The sequence below is a fragment of the Mya arenaria genome, chromosome 8 (genome assembly GCF_026914265.1).
Source record: "Mya arenaria isolate MELC-2E11 chromosome 8, ASM2691426v1".
In the NCBI taxonomy this organism is placed as follows: domain Eukaryota; kingdom Metazoa; phylum Mollusca; class Bivalvia; order Myida; family Myidae; genus Mya; species Mya arenaria.
In genome coordinates, this window is record NC_069129.1 from 7,683,838 (window position 1) to 7,705,279 (window position 21,442).

Genomic DNA, 21,442 nt, shown 5'->3' on the forward strand with positions numbered 1-21,442 from the left:
CCATAGTATGTATCTTAAACATGAAATGCTAATTAACGCGAACGATAGTATGGATCTTAAACACGGAATGCTAATTAACGCGAACCATAGTATGAATCTTAAACATGGAATGCTAATTAACGCGAGCCATAGTATGTATCTTAAACATGGAATGCTAATTAACGCGAACGATAGTATGAATCTTAAACATGGAATGCTAATTAACGCGAACCATAGTATGAATCTTAAACATGGAATGCTAATTAACGCGAGCCATAGTATGTATCTTAAACATGGAATGCTAATTAACGCGAACCATAGTATGTATCTTAAACATGGAATGCTAATTAACGCGAACCATAGTATAAATCTTAAACATGGAATGCTAATTAACGCGAGCAATAGTATGTATCTTAAACATGGAATGCTAATTAACGCGAACCATAGTAAAAATATTGACCATGGAATGCTAATTAACGATACAATACATTTATCATGAACCAATATGCATTTATTAAGCAATTAACTGGTGATAACATCTTCAACAAATTAAAATATATAATCTGTCGATCATCAAGAGTTGGATAGTTTATTTAAGCCTCGTCTATGAAGCTTGTTTTAAGCCAGTTTTAGGTGCATGCAGTTAATGTACTGATCAATGGGTGGGGCAGATTTTAGATGGAAGCGTGCCAGGGTCGTTTGAACGGGTAAAGGAGAAGTTGTACTTCTACAAAAATGTACCAGATTAGGAGAAGTCGACCCATGCATGTTATATTGTATAGGTGCCACGTATGGGCTACAAGATACTTTGATCAAGTGCAATTTGTGGCATATATTCCGACTTATGGCTCGGTCGGTGGAATAATCGAAAGCCCGAAAAACCCGTAAATTTCCATAAGGGTTATGGCTCACTTCATTACACGTAAAGCAGGGTCGCCTTCTGGTCATGACCAACCTGCATACCAGGTATGAATATCCAAGTATGAAGTTCTCGGGTCCAAGTATGAAGTTCCCGGGTCCAAGTATGAAGTTTCTGGTTCCAAGCGATGTTTACTTATCGAGCAAAAAGAAGTGCGAATACGATCTGATGACCAACAAATTGTTTTTCACCTGTAGGTCATTGTGACCTTGACCTTCTGACCTCGATAGGGATCATCTATTAGTCGTGACCAACTGGCAAAACAAGTACGAAGTTCCTGGGTGCAAGTCTTCATTAGTTATTGAGCGGAAACCAGTTTTTTACCTCACGGTCACTGCGACCTATACCTTGACCTTGAACATTGGCCTACTGATCCAAAATCAAAAGGGGTCATCAACAAGTCATGACCAACTGGCATACCAAGTCTGAAGTTCCTGGACCCAAAGGATCATCAGTTACTGTGTGGAAACAACTTTTTCACCTCAAGGTTACTGCGACCTTGAACTTTAACCTTTTGATTTCAAAATCAATAGGGGTCATCTACTGGTCATGACCAAACTGCATACTAAGTATGAAGTTCCTGGGTCTTAGCGATCTCAAGTTATTGAGCGGAAACGAAGTGTGACATACGGACTGATGGACGGACTGACTTACGGAAAGGGTAAAAACAATATCTCTCCTACATACATTGGGAGAGACATAACTATATCATTCTTATCTTCAGAAATATTTTACTATATAACGTACTTATATTTCCAAATAATGTATGCATTCTTACAACGATGTCTTCTCCAGTAATCGTTTGGAGACCGACTTTTTATAAAACAATTCGAAGTTGCACTCACATTGAAATATTGCAACTGTGAGACAGCGATTTAGATAATGTTCAACATTAATACGGGCTTCTTAAACATTTAACTCCCTTAACAAGAGGAATAATACAAAAAACAATTTGATAGTATTTTGTTTTATGATCTATAATTCTAATATTATCAAAATATATAAACAACAGCAAATATGTTATTTTTAAAATAAAACAGTAAAATCAGGTCTCATTCTTCCAATAAATTCTTGCATATTCAAAGAATACAACAATTGGATTTTTTAAACTCAATACAGGGGCCATATTCAAAAAGCATACTAGTAAAAAAATTCAACTCAGTGGAAATATGTTTCTTTTAAGCTTAAACTAACAATGTCTTTGCAAGAGATAGTGGTCTAAATTATAAATGCCTATGAATAAATCTGGTTAAATAAGAGTGTTTTTAAAGCTGCACTCTCACAGATTGAAAGTTATGACAACTTTTTTTTTGTCTTAGAACGAGCCAATTTATGCGAAAATGCATGGAAACCAGTAATATAAGACTGCTGACAAAAAATCAGATCGCAGATTTTCATATTTAAGTCTGAAAATTGATGTTTTATGCATTTTTCTTAAACCGTTAGTAAATTTGCTTTAAATGATTCGCTGTTAATCATTCGTAATATTTTACAAAGTTGAAATTTTTTTACTAAGAAGCTTAAATAATTTGGCTCCTGGTAGCTGAGAGAATAGTATCACATAAAAATATTGTAACAACCTGGCGGAATATATGCAATCGAAAAAACAACAGCAAAATATTTATGTAAATAAGACAATCTTTTACATGCAAATATTAAACTGCAAAATTTACACTTTTAAGCAAAATATCACAATTACTGGTAGAAAGAACAATAGAAACAATAGAACAGATGCTTTCGTAATGTACAAAGAGATAATGTTATTGCGGACATTTAAACTTCCAAAATATAATCATGTAGTTATTTTGAGCAAACTATTAAAAATATTCGTTTTCAGTAAGTTTGAGCAAATATTTAAATCGCAAATTTGAGACCTAAAAATTATTTGCCTCACTAAAAGAAGTTTTTAATATTATGTCTTTTGATAGTGCCTTCTAATAAAAAATGTAAATCAGATCTCAACATAATTGTATAAGTCATCAAACCAAATCACAAATTATGGAAGAGTATATTGTACCTACAGATCATGTAATGTTGTAGTCACGTTTACTTATTTTTATGACGACTGGCAAGATATAACACAACATGTCACACTCATAATGTTGACTTGTTCACTTATTAAAGGGACAAGACACCAGATGATACCATTGCAAGAAAAAAAAATCGTTTTTGCGTACTTTTCCAATTCGAAATTTACGGAGTACCAGTAAATACCAGTAAATTTTAAAATAGCGTTGGTTAATGTATCTGCACTAATTATGTGACTTTCACATGCTTTATATACTCACTATTAACTGGGAAACCATTGTGTGCTATTTTAAACAGGTAAACTCAGCTGAGAAAGTGATTAAATATTCGTTTAATCATGTAAAGTGATTATAATCGGTTTCATACTAGTGTTTATTAGCATTTCTAGCCTTGTTTAGAGGAAATACTATATTTGCTGATTTTGGGACCATCTGGTGTCTGGTTTTAAATTGATAAATCAACATAATTATTGTGACATGCCATGTTATAACTGGCAAGTCAACATAAAACAAGTCACATGACTACATGATCGCAACGTCTGTATATACGATATACTACACCATACACAAATGTCACGCGGCAGAATCCTCAAATAAAAACACAGAAAAATAACCTATTATGTAAAAGTATAAGGACTATATAAAAAGTTGAGTATCACATAAATAAGAGTTATATTAATTCTAATTCAAATTCTAAGCTATGAAGTAAATCATCGGACAAGATATAACTGTTATCTAGTTTAATCTATGTATATATTTGTATGAGACTATTTTCACACCCAACACGAATAAAAAAAAAAAAAAAAATTTTTTTAAAGATAAAAAAAAACAATTTTTGAAACATACTGCTAAATATAGTTCCAATTACCCCAGTACCTATACAACAAAATTACTCTGTTAGACCATTTAACTAAATGTATAACAACATAACAGCAACATTTCACGTATGAATAAACCATGTTCTATTTTTAAAAAGGTAATCCATTTCTTGACTGTTGTAAGAACAATTCTAAAACAATAATATCACAGATTTATACAACAATAACATATAAATTAATGAAAAGGCGCTCGAAAACAGACCTGCCTTCCATTAAGTAAAATAAAATATGTTGCGGGTTTCACATACTGTAGGTAATTAATTATAATATTATTTTCTTCTTTTTTCACATGTGAACAAATCTTGCTGAAATTTGTGAGATCATTTTTTTAAATTCAAAGGTTATTTGAAAGGGAATTTTGTGATGTAATTTTTGAATCACTAAATGTTTTTTAAACTTTCAGGATATCTCGAAATAAGGTTTTTTGACCTGAAGTAATTGCATTTATTTGTAAAAAAATCTTTCAGACTTTCAAAAAATTGGAATTTTAATAGAAATAGCCATATCAACATTATTGTTTTACTTTAAATCAGATGTTCAAAAATTATGAAAATTTCTATGTTGCCAGAAACTACAACATTTATTATCTAAAAATCCTTATGCAACAGCCCGAAATACATATTTACTCTGAATTTCACTGAAAAATACCGAAAAAAAACTAAAGTGGTTCTACAGTATGTAAAACACACAATACATTCAAGTAATACACACATAGTCACAACATACCCAATTATATACACTATAACTGACCATATATCATTATATACAATTAATGAATTTGTAATTTGTTCAAATCATTGTTAAAAAATAAATAAATAAATAAATAAATGAATTGGAAACATTATCTTCATTCAGATCATTTTGTAGAGTCACAATGCATTCTTAAAACTCTTTTCAATAATAAAACTTGTTAACACAGAATTTATCACAGATTAACAACACATAAATAGTACATAAAAAACACATTACAATTGATAAATGCCACCACTACTCGGACTGCCATTAAACATATTAAGATTTAGTAAAATATTACTGAGATTAGTAAAGGATTTGGAGCAAAGCTTTCATGTAAATAAATGTGTATAAATGTATTTGTTTTAGATATAACTGTAAATGACACTTTAAACAAATGGTCATTACAAAACCGTCCTGGATAATTTTAAATAGTGATAAAAAACTTTTGATTTTGTATCTTTCAGTAATTAAATACCTTACAGTTAAAAATGAACCTGAAAAATTAAACAAATATAATGCTTAATAAGAAAATGATCCTATACTAATAATTATCACAGTAAGGTATATTTTGATTTATAATATGAAAAGTATATGTTAAATGATGGATGAAGGATTGGACATTGGCGGTACATGTTAGCACAACCCTTATGCTTAGGGCCATTTCTTTTTATACAAAGGTTACAAAGATGTTAAATGAGGAGTAACACAAAAATTGGATATAAATAAAAAAAAATGCATTGATAATTATTTTTTTTTCATTCTGAGAATAATCAGAATTTTTCTTCACTTTTCGGAAGTGATTCTAGAGCAAACCTTCTTTTCTGGCAGGTGGCCGCTTTCTAGGATGTTTTTAAACATATTTTTTTCAAATAATAATGGCTGAACAAGCACATATCAATACAAGCATGTAAATAGAATTACAACAGTTATTTTAGCACCCCGGTACCAGGGCGTCTGCTTTTCAAAATCTGCATCACCAGAGCGCTTGAAAATTATATTGCCCTAAGATCAAACTCCCGGGGTGCTTGTATATTTTCGCAGGTGAAAATTTTCCAATAGCGAGAAAAAAGTCCACTATGATAGTTATTATAATGCTTTAATATCACAGGAATAAATGTCAATGTATGTGCGTACTTTCTTGTGCACTATTTTATAATGTGTTTGGCGTATGAATATATGTTTACAAATAAAAACTCCCCTTATGTTAAATGATGTGTTTGGCGTATGAAAACATGTTCTTGAAAGGGAAAAAAATTCCAATTAGAAACATAGCAGTCAGGTAAAGAAATAATAGGTGTAAAATATGACAGACAAAATATAATAGTGAATGTGACAATAAATTCTATAAAATATTATAAAAGTGTTTGATTTTTTTTTTGAGTATTCAAATATGCAGATATGAGCTATTTAGCTCCCTGTAAAAGATGTTTCTACCCTGATTATAAAAAAAATATTATAAAACTCTCATTGCAAGCAAATACAAAATATGTGTAGGTTTAATCTATATAGATAAACAGCATATTGATAAATAGTGTTCAAAGTCATGATTTGTCTTTTGGCCCAGCCTCTATTTAATTCAGCCGATTCACCTGATTAAAGTCAATAACAGCTGACTGCTGATTAATTTAAATAAACATACGACGAATTTGAAAAAGCGGCATACCATTAAACAAAATAAAATTTTGAACACTAAATTTTATCAATAAATTCAGGATTAAATTTACAGAAAAAATGTGACATAAATAATTCATTACTTTTTAATGTGCAAACATTTTATAATAAAATGCACAAATATATTTAATACTTTTAACACAGTGCATGTCTCTTTTGTGAAGTACATCATTATATCATCAATTAATTCAAAATGAAAAAGAAAGAAACAGCAGTTTTTATGGTGATGAGACTATTGTCTTTCCTATTGAAACAACAGTTTTAAATATGTATGTTGTGTATGTGCTTCATATACAATCATAAACAAGGCTGTTTTCCAAAGTTGGTATTATTACGCAATGTTAGTATCTGCCTTATTTTCTTTTATAATTAATCAGAAATACATTAAAGTTGAATTATATTTAGATTCCCTTTAAAATAAAATGACCTTGACCAAACTCATGTTATGCTACACTAAATGTTGGTTGTATCTGGTTTCTACTGTTTGGTCGTCTGTATGAGTCATCCATAAGGTCGCTGGCGTTGAGTGTCCGGTTGATGGGCCGCTTGTCTTCGTCTTTAGCTAGGGTCCGATCCTGAAAATATATTTTAATAATTAAACAAGAAACACCGCAATTCGAAGAAACCAGGTTGGCAATGATTGACAGAAGAACTTCAGCCTGTGTCTGTTTATCTATGTTTGGTAACAGTGACCTTGACCTTCACCCTAGGGACCCCAAATCCAATCCCATGAAAGGTACCTATAAACTCTTTCTATAGACCAAGTTTGGTCAAGATATGTCATCCCTAAGTAAAGTTATTCAGTTTCAACCGTTTTTCTATTTTTAGTAACAGTGACCTTGACCTTGACCCTAGGGACCCTTAACGCAATCCCATGAAAGGTATCCATAAACTCGGTCAAGATATGTCATCCCTAACTAAAGTTATTCAGTTTCAACCGTTTTTCTATTTTTAGTAACAGTGACCTTGATCTTGATCCTAGGGACCCCAAACGCAATCCCATAAAAGGTCTCCATAAACTCTTCCTATAGACAAATTTGGTCAAGATATGTCAACCCTTACTAAAGTTATTCAGTTTCAACCGTTTTTCTATTTTAAGTAACAGTGACCTTGACCCTCGGGGCCCAAAACGCAATCCCATGAAAGGTCTCCATAAACTCTTTCTATAGACCAAGTTTGGTCAAGATATGTCAACCCTTACTAAAGTTATTCAGTTTCATAGGTGAGTTTGACGCCGCCCAGACGGAGCGCCCAATTTATAGCAGAGTTTTGGCATTACCAGACGAAGCGCCCTATTTCATAGGAGAGTTTTGGCATTACCAGACAAAGAGCCCTATTTCATAGGAGTGTTTTGACATTACCAGACCAAAAACCCTGTTTTTTTAAGAGAGTGTCAGTATTATCAGACCAAGAACCCTGTTTAATATCAAAGAGTTGGCATTATCAGACCATACAAAGAGTAAAATACTCAAATATAGCATTACTTGTTTATTTCCACTCCATAATCTTTTAGATAGGGCGTAAATGCAAATAAGTTAATAACTTAATCTTAACGAAAGGCATCAATTCTTTAAAGCGGAATATCTCTGATGTTTAAATGAATGAGTGCAGTCTCAAAGATAAGCTGTATATCATCCATCGCTGATTACAATAAATGAGGCCCTCATAGTCAAATTATCCAGATACCTTGTAATCAATCATTGGACACACTGTCAATAACTTGCAAACAATTGTTTATCTACAAATAAATGTAATCAGGGCCTCATATGGTACGTCCTCAATTATAATCATGGAACTTGTGCATTTCGCAATAAAACCCTGTTGGCTCGAATTCGCTCGGGTTGAATTCCTCGTTGGCTCGGACTGGATGTAAAGGACCGATTTCTTTATACTGTATGTAAGCATTCTCACTTCGCTTGAATTTTTCGAGCTTCAAGGAATTCGTGGGTCCCAGACAGTTTGAGCCAGCAAGGTTCTACTGTATACCCTGTTTTCAATAGACATATATTATGGCTCAGTGATATTTCCCATGAAATTGTCCGTCACTCAGATGTCAGTTATACATACCGTTCTCACGTGCACCTTGTTTTCAGTTTCCCATTTCTTCATGCGACGTCGGTCCTAAAATGGATAGTGTTTTAATGTCACAGGCTCAGAAAAGTATATAGCAAGTCAAGGAAGGCACCCAGGACCCTCTGCTCGAAAGTCAGACCCTCTACCAACTGAGCTTACCGACCAGGTATCCTCTGAACTTTACGAGTCAATACCCTGACAATAATTAAGAAATATAACATCCCACTGAGGGTCATATAACATTGTAAGAACAGGCTAGTCTGCCCCGGAAGGTTTATAATTAGATTATACAAAACGTTTTTATCACCAATCAATATTTTAAAGCAATTTTGATGTTCTTTATTGAATAAAGCAAATTATGCACAAACATTTCAACCTGAGATTATATTTTGTCCACTGACCCATCCTCTATTTAAATTTTCCAATTCACTTTATTAAATTTAAAAATTGCTGACTGCTTATTTACAAAAAAAATGTATGGCAGATTAGAAAAAATATTCCATCCCATAGAACAAAATATAATTTCAAACTTATTAGTGACAAATACAGAGTGGGTATTACAAGTATAAATAAAACTAGAATTATTGTTGAAGAGATTGTTGTATGTTTGTCAGAGATTGAGATATTTGAAGGACACCTACCACACACCAAATGATGATACAAATAGGAACGTAGAGAATGAGGGAGAAACATGTCACACACGCCACCATGTTTGTCTTGAAGGATTCAACTGAAATCAAAATAAAAAAATATTATCATATGCTTCCACTGATGAACACTTCCACAATTTTTGGAGTTAAAATTAATTAAAATAAATGGGAAACATTTCCGACTCGTTATATTAAAAGTAAAAGCAAATATCATACATCCAACATGAATGACGCAACGCCATTGGTCCAGAACTGGTCACGCGGGGACCCCATATTTTTCCGTATTGGGTCACCAAATTTATATTGAACCAAAATGGCGTCTATTTTTGACTTCGATGAATATTCTGATGAATAAATTAAACATATAAACAGGTTGTTTACGTGATATATATGTTACGGGATAAGTAGGTGACCCGATATAGGATATACGGGGCGGAGGAAACCATATTCAGATTCAAGCTTCGCTCTCACCCGATACAGGGCGCAGGAAATCATTTTCGGGTTCGAGCTTCACTCTCATGGTTTCCTTTGCCCCATTTCCCATATCAGGTAACCTACTAATACTGATTTTTTATCATCGAGGGCTTAAAACAGGCTCTCCCTAAGTGCTACTAGAATCCCGCCCTCCAGAGATACATGCCAGAAGTGGCCCTTCTACGTTTAAATTTGAACACATACAGATACAGACCTGGAACTAAAATTACTTACCAAGAAAGTCAATGCTGATTTCATCAATCAAGTCCCACAGTCGCTCTACAAGGGTTGCGGTGACCTTGATACACACACCCTGTAAATCATTTACAATAAACATGTATACTTGTATATATATGAAAATCTTATGGATGCGATGTTTAGGGCCCAATACAGAAAGATTTCATTTATCTATTGATATGTTTAACTTTCATAACAATTGAATTGTGTGATAAAACTATATTCTGGAAACAATGACAAAAAAATCTTTTATGAGAACTAGAAATATCCATAGGATTCAACATTTGTCTGGTGAGGTATAGGTTAGCACACTCGCTTCTCACCAAGGCAACCCTGGTTCGATTTCCGGCCTGAGCACATGAGAGTTTTGTTAGTGGTCACCAAGCCGGACAAGTGGGTAATCTGATTTCCCCCACAACACAAGACCACACTCTCATGCAACATTGCGCCAACTAGAGTGACTTAGTATAAGTGGCAATGGCCATTATTCAGTCCATAGTCAATCATTATGAGCATCAAAAGTACAGATGCACAATTTATACACACATGCTGATAAGAATTGCAGAAAGTTTGGTGCATTTTTTAACAAGAGCTGTTATAGGAAAGCATGCTGAGCTTTTACCCGTTTTTTTATTATGAATCAAATTGAATAAAGGGTATACTGGGTATAAGTTATAATTCCATCTTGCTCTAAAACTTTATCCTCCATATTTTAGAAATCGAGCTAAAAATGTACGGACAGACTTAAATGAAATAAGTAAATCCTATGTCATACAGTAGCACAATATCCCTGGACACAGGATCTGCCATCGGCAAGAGCATCATTGCTGTACAAGGTACATGGAGTGGTGGTGTTGTCACGGCAACATCGCTTGCATGAGTTCTCAACTGTAAATAACAAATATGATTGAAAGAAGCGCTTAAAAATAAGATCGGGAATTCTCAACTGTGACAAACAATAATAATTGTAAGAAGTGCTCAAAAATAAGAGCGGGAAATCTCAACTGTAAATAACAATAATGATTGTTTGATTCCCAGCCTTCGCATATGAATTTTGTTGGTGGTTACCAAGCTGGAAAAGTGGGTTTTCCCCAGGTTCTCACCTAGGCAACCCGGGTTTGATTCCCAGCCTTTGCATATGAGAGTTTGGTCGGTGGTCACCAAGCTGGACAAGTGGGGTTTCCCCAGGTTCTCACCAAGGCAACCCGGGATCTCTACGCAGCCTTGGCCCATGTGAGTTTGGTTGGTGGTCACCAAACTGGACAAGTTTTTTTTTTCCCAGTTCTCCGGTTTCCCTGACAACGCAAGACCACACTCTTGCACAACATCGTGCCAACAAGAGCAACTTTTCATAAGTAATTATAACTTTCTTCACAAGTGTTGTGAAATAAATAAAGTTTAAACTAAGGCTTAACACTATAGCAATATTCAAATATCATGCACAAACATGACACAAGTAAAGTCGCTAGCAAAGAACAGAAAATGTGTTTTATATTACCAGAATCGCATACACAGGAGATCTTTCCCCGATATTCACAATACCCTGAGCAACTTCCCGACTGGCATGACCCGCTGTAAACATGCATTGAAAAAACATGAATCAGAAGCATGCATTAAATAATGTGGCAACAAAGCAAATTTAGGCCCACATGCCAACACCGATCAGTTTTTCACAGGTGAGACAATAAGGTTGATTCTGTTTTTTTTTAAGCTCCTTCTTGTTGTTTGAACATCGGAAGGGGCAAAAGCAAGTTTGATTAGGTATTGATGTTAGCCACGGTTTTCAACCTTTTTTTTCAGCCCGAGTCAAAAAAAATTTCAGCCACAGCCAAAATTGTTAACATCATGCCTACAACGATGACATCAAAGATATTTATCAAAAAAACCCAGCTAAAATGTTTTTTTGAAGATCTTATTTGAATTAAGATAAGCTATTTCATGACATGCAATATTTTTCAATTTAACATCACCAATAACATGCATTGTAATTTCAAAATATAACAGATGCAATGCTTAGTTGTGAAAATAAGAATAAAAGAACATTACAACATGTATACACTGACTCTAAACTTTAGTTCAATCTACACTGGTTAAAGATGCACTCTTACTCCCAAATAAGATTAGCCATAATTCATAGTATTGTTTTAATATGCCAAAAAGGATGCAGAAATGTCAAAAACAATGGTTCTTATGAAGGATACCGAGTTTAATTTGAAATAAATGAGCATAAAACACGGTATTTCTACCTTATGAGACTATAGTAGACCACAGTAAATCTTTTAGCATTCACCAATCATTTAATATTTTTGCACTTTCTGCTATTAAATGTATCTTGTTATAAGTAATTAATATTTTCCATAAATGCATTATTTAGAATTTAGTTAAAGGTTTATCAGTCAAAATTGATGTTTGTTATACATGTGTTTTTTTAATAAGAGTGTCACTTTAATTAAATACGGCCCATTCATTTTGCAAGGGGTTGGTTGTCAGGGGCAGTCAAAGTATTCCATTGGATTATAAAAACCAAGTGCTATTTTTTACAAATGAAATATGATTGCTTATTGGTCTACTAAATGGTTAAGAGACAAACAGCATCCTGTTAATTACAACAAGAAACATGGTAAGTGAAGAACTGATGATATTGTACCGGTTTGAAACCATTTTAAGAAAATATATGTTGCATTATAATATATTATATTAATGTGACTTTGCCTGCAAAATATCAGTCAGGTGTGGTATTCTTGTTAATGACAAACATAACAAAATTTAACCAAGTGATGAGATAAAAAACAACAACAAACTTACTACAATGCAAGAAACTGAATAAGAAAATATTTTTAAAAATATTTAAAAGTAGCTGTGAAAAACTGCTCATATACCTAAAAAAAAGAAAATGGCATTATTTCCTTTGCATGAGTGATTTTTGGTGAAGACGTCACAAATAAAATAATAACTAGACCTACCCATCAGTACATAGTGTACCATCTGCCTTGTTGGTTACCGTCTTGGGGCATTCCACACTAATTCCAGTTCATACAGTCAAGGAAAAGTTGGAAATTTTGTGACAAATAATTTATGATGAGGCTTAAAATTATTTTGATTTTCATACAAGACCTTTAAAGCTGCACTCTCACAGATTGAACGTTTTGACAACTTTTTGTATTTTTTGTTTTGGAACATATTTCCGTCCGAAAATCAATGTTTTATGGCTTAAACTGTTAGTAACGGTTTAAGAAAAATCCATAGAAACAATTTTTTTCACCTAAATATAAAAATCTGTGATCTAATTTTTTTATGAGCACCAAAAGTTATATTTCACAAGTTCATCGTGACATAGTAAACAAGATGGAAAGATTAGAGGATATTTCTTGATTTTAGTGTAATATCGCAATATTTTTCAATAAACGACTACCAAAAGTTATGTTTTACTTCAATGTGGTGCAGCCTCAAATGAAATATGAGAATATTTGTTGATTTAAGTTTCAAATTATTGACATTACCGGTAATGATTATGCATGTTTAATTTTCTGCAACTTTTAAAGGGGCTATACACCGTATAATGAAATAGCGAAAAAAAAACATTGTCGAAAACTTGGTATCGATGCGTACAATTCATTGAAACTAACTAACAGAATTACCACATATTTTACAATTAATTAATTTTTCGCAGTTTTTTCGTATTTTACCATTAAAAAAGATTACTAGGTATGTATACCTAGTAGTATTCATTCTTATGCGTGATTGGCTAGTTGATGTTATCACGTCATATTACCAAGTTAGGTATATAGCTTAAATATTCCAATGGTTAAGGGTAAGCGTTTGTAGCACAGTGGATACAACACTGGACTGCAATTTTGGCTACACTGGTTCGAACCCGGTCTCTGACTCGATTTTTTTTTACATTTTTTTTTAACAATTATGATATCAACGAGTAAAACATTTTATTGAATAATTATCCAGATTTATTACAGAAAAAAATTGTTTTGGTGCCAATATGGTGTATAGTCCCTTTAACTGCTGCATCCATAACAAAAAGAAGAATAACTATGTTTAATCATTATACTGAAGATTTGTCCACAAAAAAAATGTTCAATATGTGTAGAATGTTTTGTGACATCAGATAGAAAGGATATTCGCAAGACACTTCCTCCGTACAGGACCCTTCCACATCACCTTTACAGACTACAGTGCTTGGGGCCGTAAAACAGCTGTCTGTACAGCAGTCACTATTTGCAGGGCTGGAAGAAAACATTAATATGGAAATGAAATTGAAATGTGTAACAAGGTGAAAAGTTATAGTGTAATGTAACCGTTTCTTGTCAGTATTTTGTAAATTGGCTAACGATCAGAGTTATGCCCTTAATAAGGTATTTTAACTGATAAGTGGAAACAACTTATCTATTAGGCAATGGTTGGTTTTGTTTATACTCATTTGTTTTAGCTCGTTTATGACGAAAGATGGAAGCTTGTAAAATCACTTTTTCTGGGCAGAAACCAGTACTGTGCCCTTTCTGATAGGCCGTGGGCAAGTACCCTTGGTGGGGATTGAACCCACAACCTCTAATGTTTAAGCCAGTTGACCACTCTCAACTCTAGTTTAAGGTTAATAGTTGATTTGGCTATAAAGAATTTATGTGTTAAACTAGAACTCCGCGAGTCGGATGTGTCGCCTGACGAATTATTTACTGTCGACATTATAGCTGTTAGATTGGCATTTTATTCGTTTATATACAATGATGTTGCCATTTAACTTTCAAGTGTAGGTGGCATTTGAACCCTCAGTCAGATATACCTACGGAATAAGTTTCAGGTTGAAACCTCCTATAGTTTACGAGATATGCCACGGACAAAACCTAAGCAAGAAAATTAACAAAGGGCAATAACTCTAAAAATATGGCAGCAAGAGTAACGGTTCTTGTTCACTGCACTTGCCCTCAATGAGATCTATCTAGCTATGAAGTTTCAAGTTGATACCTCTTATATTCTTCAAGATATGCCCCGGACAAAACTTTAAGCATGAAAATTAACAAAGGGCAATAACTTTAAAACTAAGAAAGCAAGAGTTACTGTTATTGTGCACTGCACTTGCCCTCCATGAGATTTATCTACATATGAAGTTTCAAGTTGATAACTCTTATATTCTACAAGATATGCCCCGGACAAAACTTTAAGCATGAAAATTAACAAAGGGCAATAACTTTAAAACTAAGAAAGCAAGAGTTACTGTTATTGTGCACTGCACTTGCCCTCATAGAGATATATTTAGCTATGAAGTTTCAAGTTGATACCTCTTATATTCTTCAAGATATGCCCCGGACAAAACTTTAAGCATGAAAATTAAGAAAGGACAATAACTTTAAAACTAAGAAAGCAAGAGTTACTGTTATTGTGCACTGCACTTGCCCTCCATGAGATTTATCTACATATGAAGTTTCAAGTTGATAACTCTTATATTCTACAAGATATGCCCCGGACAAAACTTTAAGCATGAAAAATAACAAAGGGCAATAATTCTTAAAAAAATAGGGAAGCAAGAGTAACAGTTCTTGTGCACTGCACTTGCCCTCAATTAGATCTATCTACATATGAAGTTTCAAGTTGATACCACTAATAGTTTAGGAGATATACCCCGGACAAGCGAAAATGGGATGCGGACGCCGCCGCCGACGCCGCCGACGCCGCCGACAAAAGTAACCCCTATATGTCGTCTTTTCAGGCGACACAAAAAGTATATATTTACATTTGTACAGTTATTTAGTTCCATAATTATATTAATTTTTTATTACCGGGTACACCTAAATAAGGATTTCTTTCAGATTGGTTCACTACAAGTCAAGCTGATATAGCTTTCAGTATCATCCTTGATGTGTTTCATGAGTAGAATCCAGGGTCCGATTTTTCTCGAAACAACTTAAGTCTGTTATAACAAACTTAAGCTGAGCTCACTATTTTTGTTCTGCTGTAATTTGTGAGAATTAAGTTTTTTGACTGTTCATCAAAGTTATCTATCTGATCAAAATCAGATAAAAGTATGAAATTTTGCTTAACAAAATAAACTACTCAAGTCATTCAAGTTTAAGAAGTTTTGAGAAATCAGGACAGGTAATGCTGTTCATTAAAAGTTCTTTTGCCCTCTGCTCGGTAGGTATCAAGGCGGACAAACATACCACTAAACCAATCCCAGGCTAATAGTTGACACATCAATTCCCATGTTCATCCCGCTGAATGTGAGAGACCTAGGAGGTTTTGCAAAAATAACCATCCATACCTGCAAAAAGCTCCTGGTCTCAGCGTACAGTCACTGGCACAGCACGTGTCCTGGTTGACCATTCCCAGAAACCCTCCGTCACATTCTTCTCCCGCATCCATACGCCCATTTCCACAAAGTTGTTCACCTCGTGCAACTACAGGGGAAACAAGGCAGACATCAAAGTTATTTGTCTGATCAAACAGGTATATATTCTATTTTTATCTATATAAGATAATGCCGAGTCATAAAAACGGCAGCAAGCTAACTCTCTCCTTTACACCTTCACATTATCACAAAGATCTTTCATTCTATGTTAACCTTAAACAACTTAGTATTGACCTTAAACATCTTAGTGTTGACTTTGAACAACTTAGTATTGACCTTGAACAACTTAATGTTGACCTTGAACAACTTAGTATTGACTGTAAACAACTTAAGTGTTGACTTTGAACAACTAAGTGTTGACCTTGAACAACTTAATGTTGACCTTAAACAACTTAGTATTGACCTTAAACAACTTAATGTTGACCTTGAACAACTTAGTATTGACCATGAACAACTTAGTATTTGACCTTGAACAACTTAATGTTTACCTTGAACAACTTAGTATTGACCTTAAACAACTTAATGTTGACCTTGAACAACTTAGTATTGACCATGAACAACTTAGTATTGACCTTGAACAACTTAATGTTGACCTTGAACAACTTAGTATTGACTGTAAACAACTTAGTGTTGACTTTGAACAACTAAGTGTTGACCTTGAACAACTTAGTATTGACCTTGGACAACTTAGTGATGACCTTGAACAACATAAATTATTGACGTAACATTGATGATTGTCCGGTTTATGCAGTGGGGTTAGCACACTGGCTCCTTGCCAAGGCGACCTGGGTTCGATTCCCGGCCTGGGTGCATGGAAGCTTTCCCTCACGACAATCTCATTAAAAAATATCCCCAATACACGCTTCACGGCGTAAGACTATGTATGTACATGACATAATGAGCTGAAGTGAACGTCATTAAATGATTCTAATGAGATTGCCCTGACGCAAACTCTTATGTAATTTTATAGCCAGGTACTCCCATTTCCTACTGAAGGTGCATCGGTGTAATCCCAAAATAGAATACATGGAGTGTAAATCATTCAATTGGACCACAGATAATAACTAATTCGTCAATTATAAGGGTCAAAGGAGCCCCGGCTGGAAAAACCAAGAGATTAATATCTGTTAGAGAAATGAAGTTGCCAAATATCTGCTCAACCTTGCATGGTTGACCATTTCAAATTAGAAAAAAAATATTAGCTAAATTTAAGTTTTAAAGAGTAATATAAAACAATTTATATCTCAGAAATAAAGAATTACTCACCCACGAAGCAGGAGGATTTGGTTGATAAAACTTCATTCATGCGATTAATACTGCAGGATGAGAATTTCTGAAAAGTGATATTTCAAATTTTACTGTAGATAATACACTATGATAGATAATATGCTGGGATAGATAATTCACTATGATAGATAATGTGCTGGGATAGATAATACACACTGATAGATAATATGCTGGGATAGATAATTCACTATGATAATGTGCTGGGATAGATAATACACTATGATAGATAATATGCTGGGATAGATAATTCACTATGATAGATAATGTGCTGGGATAGATAATACACTTCGATAGATAATAAGCTGGGATAGATAATACACTTTGATAGATAATATGATGGGATAGATAATACACTATGATAGATAATATGATGGGATAGATAATACACTATGATAGACAATGTGCTGGGATAGATAATACACTATGATAGATAATTTGCTGGGATAGATAATACACTTTGATAGATAATATGCTGGGATAGATAATACACTTTAATAGATAATATGGTGGGATAGATAATTCACTATGATAGATAATATGATGTGATAGATAATTCACTATGATAGATAATATGATGGGATAAATAATACGCTATGATAGATAATGTGCTGGGAAAGATAATACACTATGATAGATAATGTGCTGGGATAGACAATACACTATGATAGATAATGTACTGGGATAGATAATACACTATGATAGATAATGTGCTGGGATAGATAATACACTATGATAGATAATGTGCTGGTAAAGATAGTACACTATGATAATGTGCTGGGATAGATAATACGCTAAGATAGATAATGTGCTGGTAAAGATAGTACACTATGATAGATAATGTGTTGGGATAGATAATACACTATGAACAATAATTTGCTGGGATAGATAATACGCTATGATAGATACTGTGTTGGGATAGATAATACACTATAATAATAATAATAATAATAATAATAATAATATCTTTATTTTAAGAAGGTGACATATTAAGATCATGTACAAAACTACAGAATCTTATTTTCGATATGGCCCTCTGAAACAGAATGAAAATATGGCAAATAATCATAAGACAAACATGAAGACGATGCTAACAACGATGACGATGATGATGATGATTATAAGTATGCTGTTGATGCTGACGATAATGATGCATATGATGACATGATGATGATGTTGAGTCAATATTAGACAGATACTCTCAGTTAAATATAATTATGAATAAAACATCACAATTTGTATAATCACAAGTTTCCTATGAGGTACTGTTTGACCTTTATTTTATACGTATTAAAGTTTTTTGATTCTCGTATTTCCAAAGGTATATTATTCCAAACAATTCTGCTGTAATATGTAAACGATGCTTTCATATAATTAGTACGAGGTCTAGTTTGTAAAACAATATCTTTGTGTGCCATTGATCTTAGCATATATACATTATTGTCTGAAACTGTTACTAATTCTGACATATATGATGAAGCCATGCTATTCAACGTCTTGTAAACTAATACTGCTGCGTGGTATTTACATCTATCCGAGAAGTTTAGCCATTTTAGTTCTTTAAATAGATTTGTTGATGAATCTCGTTTAGATTTACCAAGTATGATTTTTGCAATTCGTTTTTGTAAGTTATTTATTTTATTCACATATGAATTGGTTCCCTTGCCCCAGACCAAGCAGCCGTAATCAAAATTTGGCAGAATATATGCATTGTAAAACATTCGTTTTGTATCAGGTGTGAGGAAATATATTATATTTTTTAGAAGTGCAATTTTCTTATTCAGATTTTTACAAACATAATCGATTTGCACATGCCAGTTTAGTGTATTATCTATATACAACCCTAATAACTTTTGCACAACAACATTAACTATTTGAACATCATTAATACAAAGTTCAAGATTCCCAGTGTTTTTTAATTTATTTGCAGACCCTATTAACATGCATTTAGTCTTGGAAGGATGCAATGACATATTATTTAGTTGACACCACTTATTAACATAATTTAAATGATGTTGTAATTTATTTTGAATATCCGTCAACTGATATCCAGATTCATAAAGTGTTGAGTCATCTGCATATAGATCTATATTTAATGTTGGATGCATAACTGCAATATCATTTATGTATAAAATAAAAAGCAAGGGTCCCAGTATGGAACCCTGGGGTACCCCAGATGTAACAGTGAGTTTTTGCGATTTAATTTTGCCAATCTTTACAATTTGGTTTCTATTTTCAAGATATGATTTAAACAAATTCAATGCTATTTCAGAAAAATGATACAGTTTCAATTTATAAAGAAGAATTTCATGATCAACTAAATCGAAAGCTTTTCTCAAATCCAAAAATATCGCACCAACTAGTTTACCACTGTCAACATCTTTAAGCCAAGTATCTATAAGTCTTATTATAGCAGTGTTACATGAATGGTGTTTTCTAAATCCAGATTGTGTTTTGTGTATGACATCTGTTTTCTCAAAGTACAACTGTACCTGTGTCGCTATATGCCTTTCAAAGATTTTTGATATATTTGGGAGTATTGAAATGGGGCGGTAATTATTGGGGTCCTCTTTGTTGCCCGACTTGAAAATTGGTATTACTCGTGCTTCTTTCAGTTTATCAGGGAAAACTCCATGCGCTATACTACTGTTGATAATTGATGCTATACAAGGTGTAATAGTATCACCACATTGCTTCAAAATTTTGGGGCCTCCTCCATCTATGCCTGTGGCCTTTCCAACATTTAATTTATCAATAATAGTATGGACTTCATAAGGGGTAATATGTTTAATCTCAAACCTATTTGTACCTAGTTTTGTATCTAGAATATGTTTTAAGTTTCTAAAATTTGTATTCAAAAACTTTGTTTTATTTATAATGTTTGAAATGTTTACAAAATGACTGTTTAATTCGTTTACAATATTTGACGGATCTTCAACCGGAAATTCATTAAATGTCATTTTATGAGGTAATGCTGTCACAGTTGATTGATTCAAATGTGAAATATCTTTTAGATTTTTCCATAAATATGTCGGATTTTTATTGTCTTTTATTGCATTGTTGAAAAAATTCTTTTTACTTTTCTTTATCATAGAAGTTACTTTATTTCTAAGTATTTTATACTGGTCTATGTTGCCAGTTTTTCGGCATTTATCCCTGTGATTTATTATAGATATAATTTCCTCAGTAAACCAATCAGGCTGATTCTCGCGTTTCACACGTTTATCTTTGACTGGGGCATGTTTAGATAAAATGCCATTTAGAATTTCATAAAATCTTTTCAGTGCATCATTGGAATTTGACAATGAGTCTATTTCATCCAGTCCTGAAAACATCAATTCTGCCTGAAAAGCTTCTTTTTCAAATTTCTTAAAAGATCTATATTGTATAACTGTATGGCTATTAGGGGCCAATTTTGGTAATTTGTCTGTAATAGAATGTGTGAAACAAACGGGAAAGTGGTCACTTAGTGATAAGTGAGACACACACCATTCAGTTACATGATTACTCATATTCGTATATAAATGATCTATTATAGTAGAGTTATTTTTTGAAATTCTTGTTGGTGATTTGATTAATTGTTCCAAGCCATACTTCGTGGTAAGATCTGCCCATTTAGTGTTGTTATATTTGCCACTTTCCGGCGAATAATTGATATTAAAATCTCCAATTAAATGAAACCCAATATTAGAACTATCAGCTATTTCTAACTGCTTATCATATAAGTCAATCCATTTTTGTTGGGAGTTCGGAGGTCGATAAATGAAATTGATTAAGAACGATTTGCAATATAGACCATTAATTTCAAGCCAAATCGATTCAATGTCATTTACCTCGAGATCTAGACGTCTACGGTACTGTATATTATTGTTCACGTAAACAAGAATACCCCCTCCCTTTTTATGTTCTCGGTCTTTCCTTTCAAACGTGTAATTCTTAACTTGCAGCATATTGTCATTGATATCTGCGTGTAAAAAAGTTTCACATAAACCTAATATATTTGGCGAATACGATTGACAAAGGTGGTATTTAATTTCCTCAAGTTTCGGAAGCAAATGACATACGTTTAAGTGTGCACACCGAACACCCTTCTTATCAAACATGAACACAGTGTCACCTTGAGAAGAGGCTGCTGGAGTATATGTGTTTCCATTTGTTTC

At 33.3% G+C, this 21,442-nt stretch overlaps 1 protein-coding gene across 1 annotated transcript in view; it reads right to left on the minus strand.

Moving 5' to 3' along the window:
- Window positions 1–1,869: 1,869 nt before the first annotated feature.
- LOC128245060 (ADAM 17-like protease) overlaps window positions 1,870–21,442 on the minus strand; it is a 51,398-nt gene continuing 31,825 nt past the window's right edge. Inside the window, exons 13-22 of the mRNA XM_052963265.1 lie at window positions 17,265–17,331; window positions 15,912–16,047; window positions 13,777–13,881; window positions 12,607–12,672; window positions 11,142–11,215; window positions 10,419–10,531; window positions 9,641–9,719; window positions 8,924–9,012; window positions 8,277–8,330; window positions 1,870–6,784 (exon numbers count right to left, since the gene is read on the minus strand). Of these exons, the coding sequence (XP_052819225.1) occupies window positions 6,653–6,784; window positions 8,277–8,330; window positions 8,924–9,012; window positions 9,641–9,719; window positions 10,419–10,531; window positions 11,142–11,215; window positions 12,607–12,672; window positions 13,777–13,881; window positions 15,912–16,047; window positions 17,265–17,331 (915 nt within the window). The 3' untranslated portion in view covers window positions 1,870–6,652. The remainder of the gene's footprint in view (window positions 6,785–8,276; window positions 8,331–8,923; window positions 9,013–9,640; window positions 9,720–10,418; window positions 10,532–11,141; window positions 11,216–12,606; window positions 12,673–13,776; window positions 13,882–15,911; window positions 16,048–17,264; window positions 17,332–21,442) is intronic.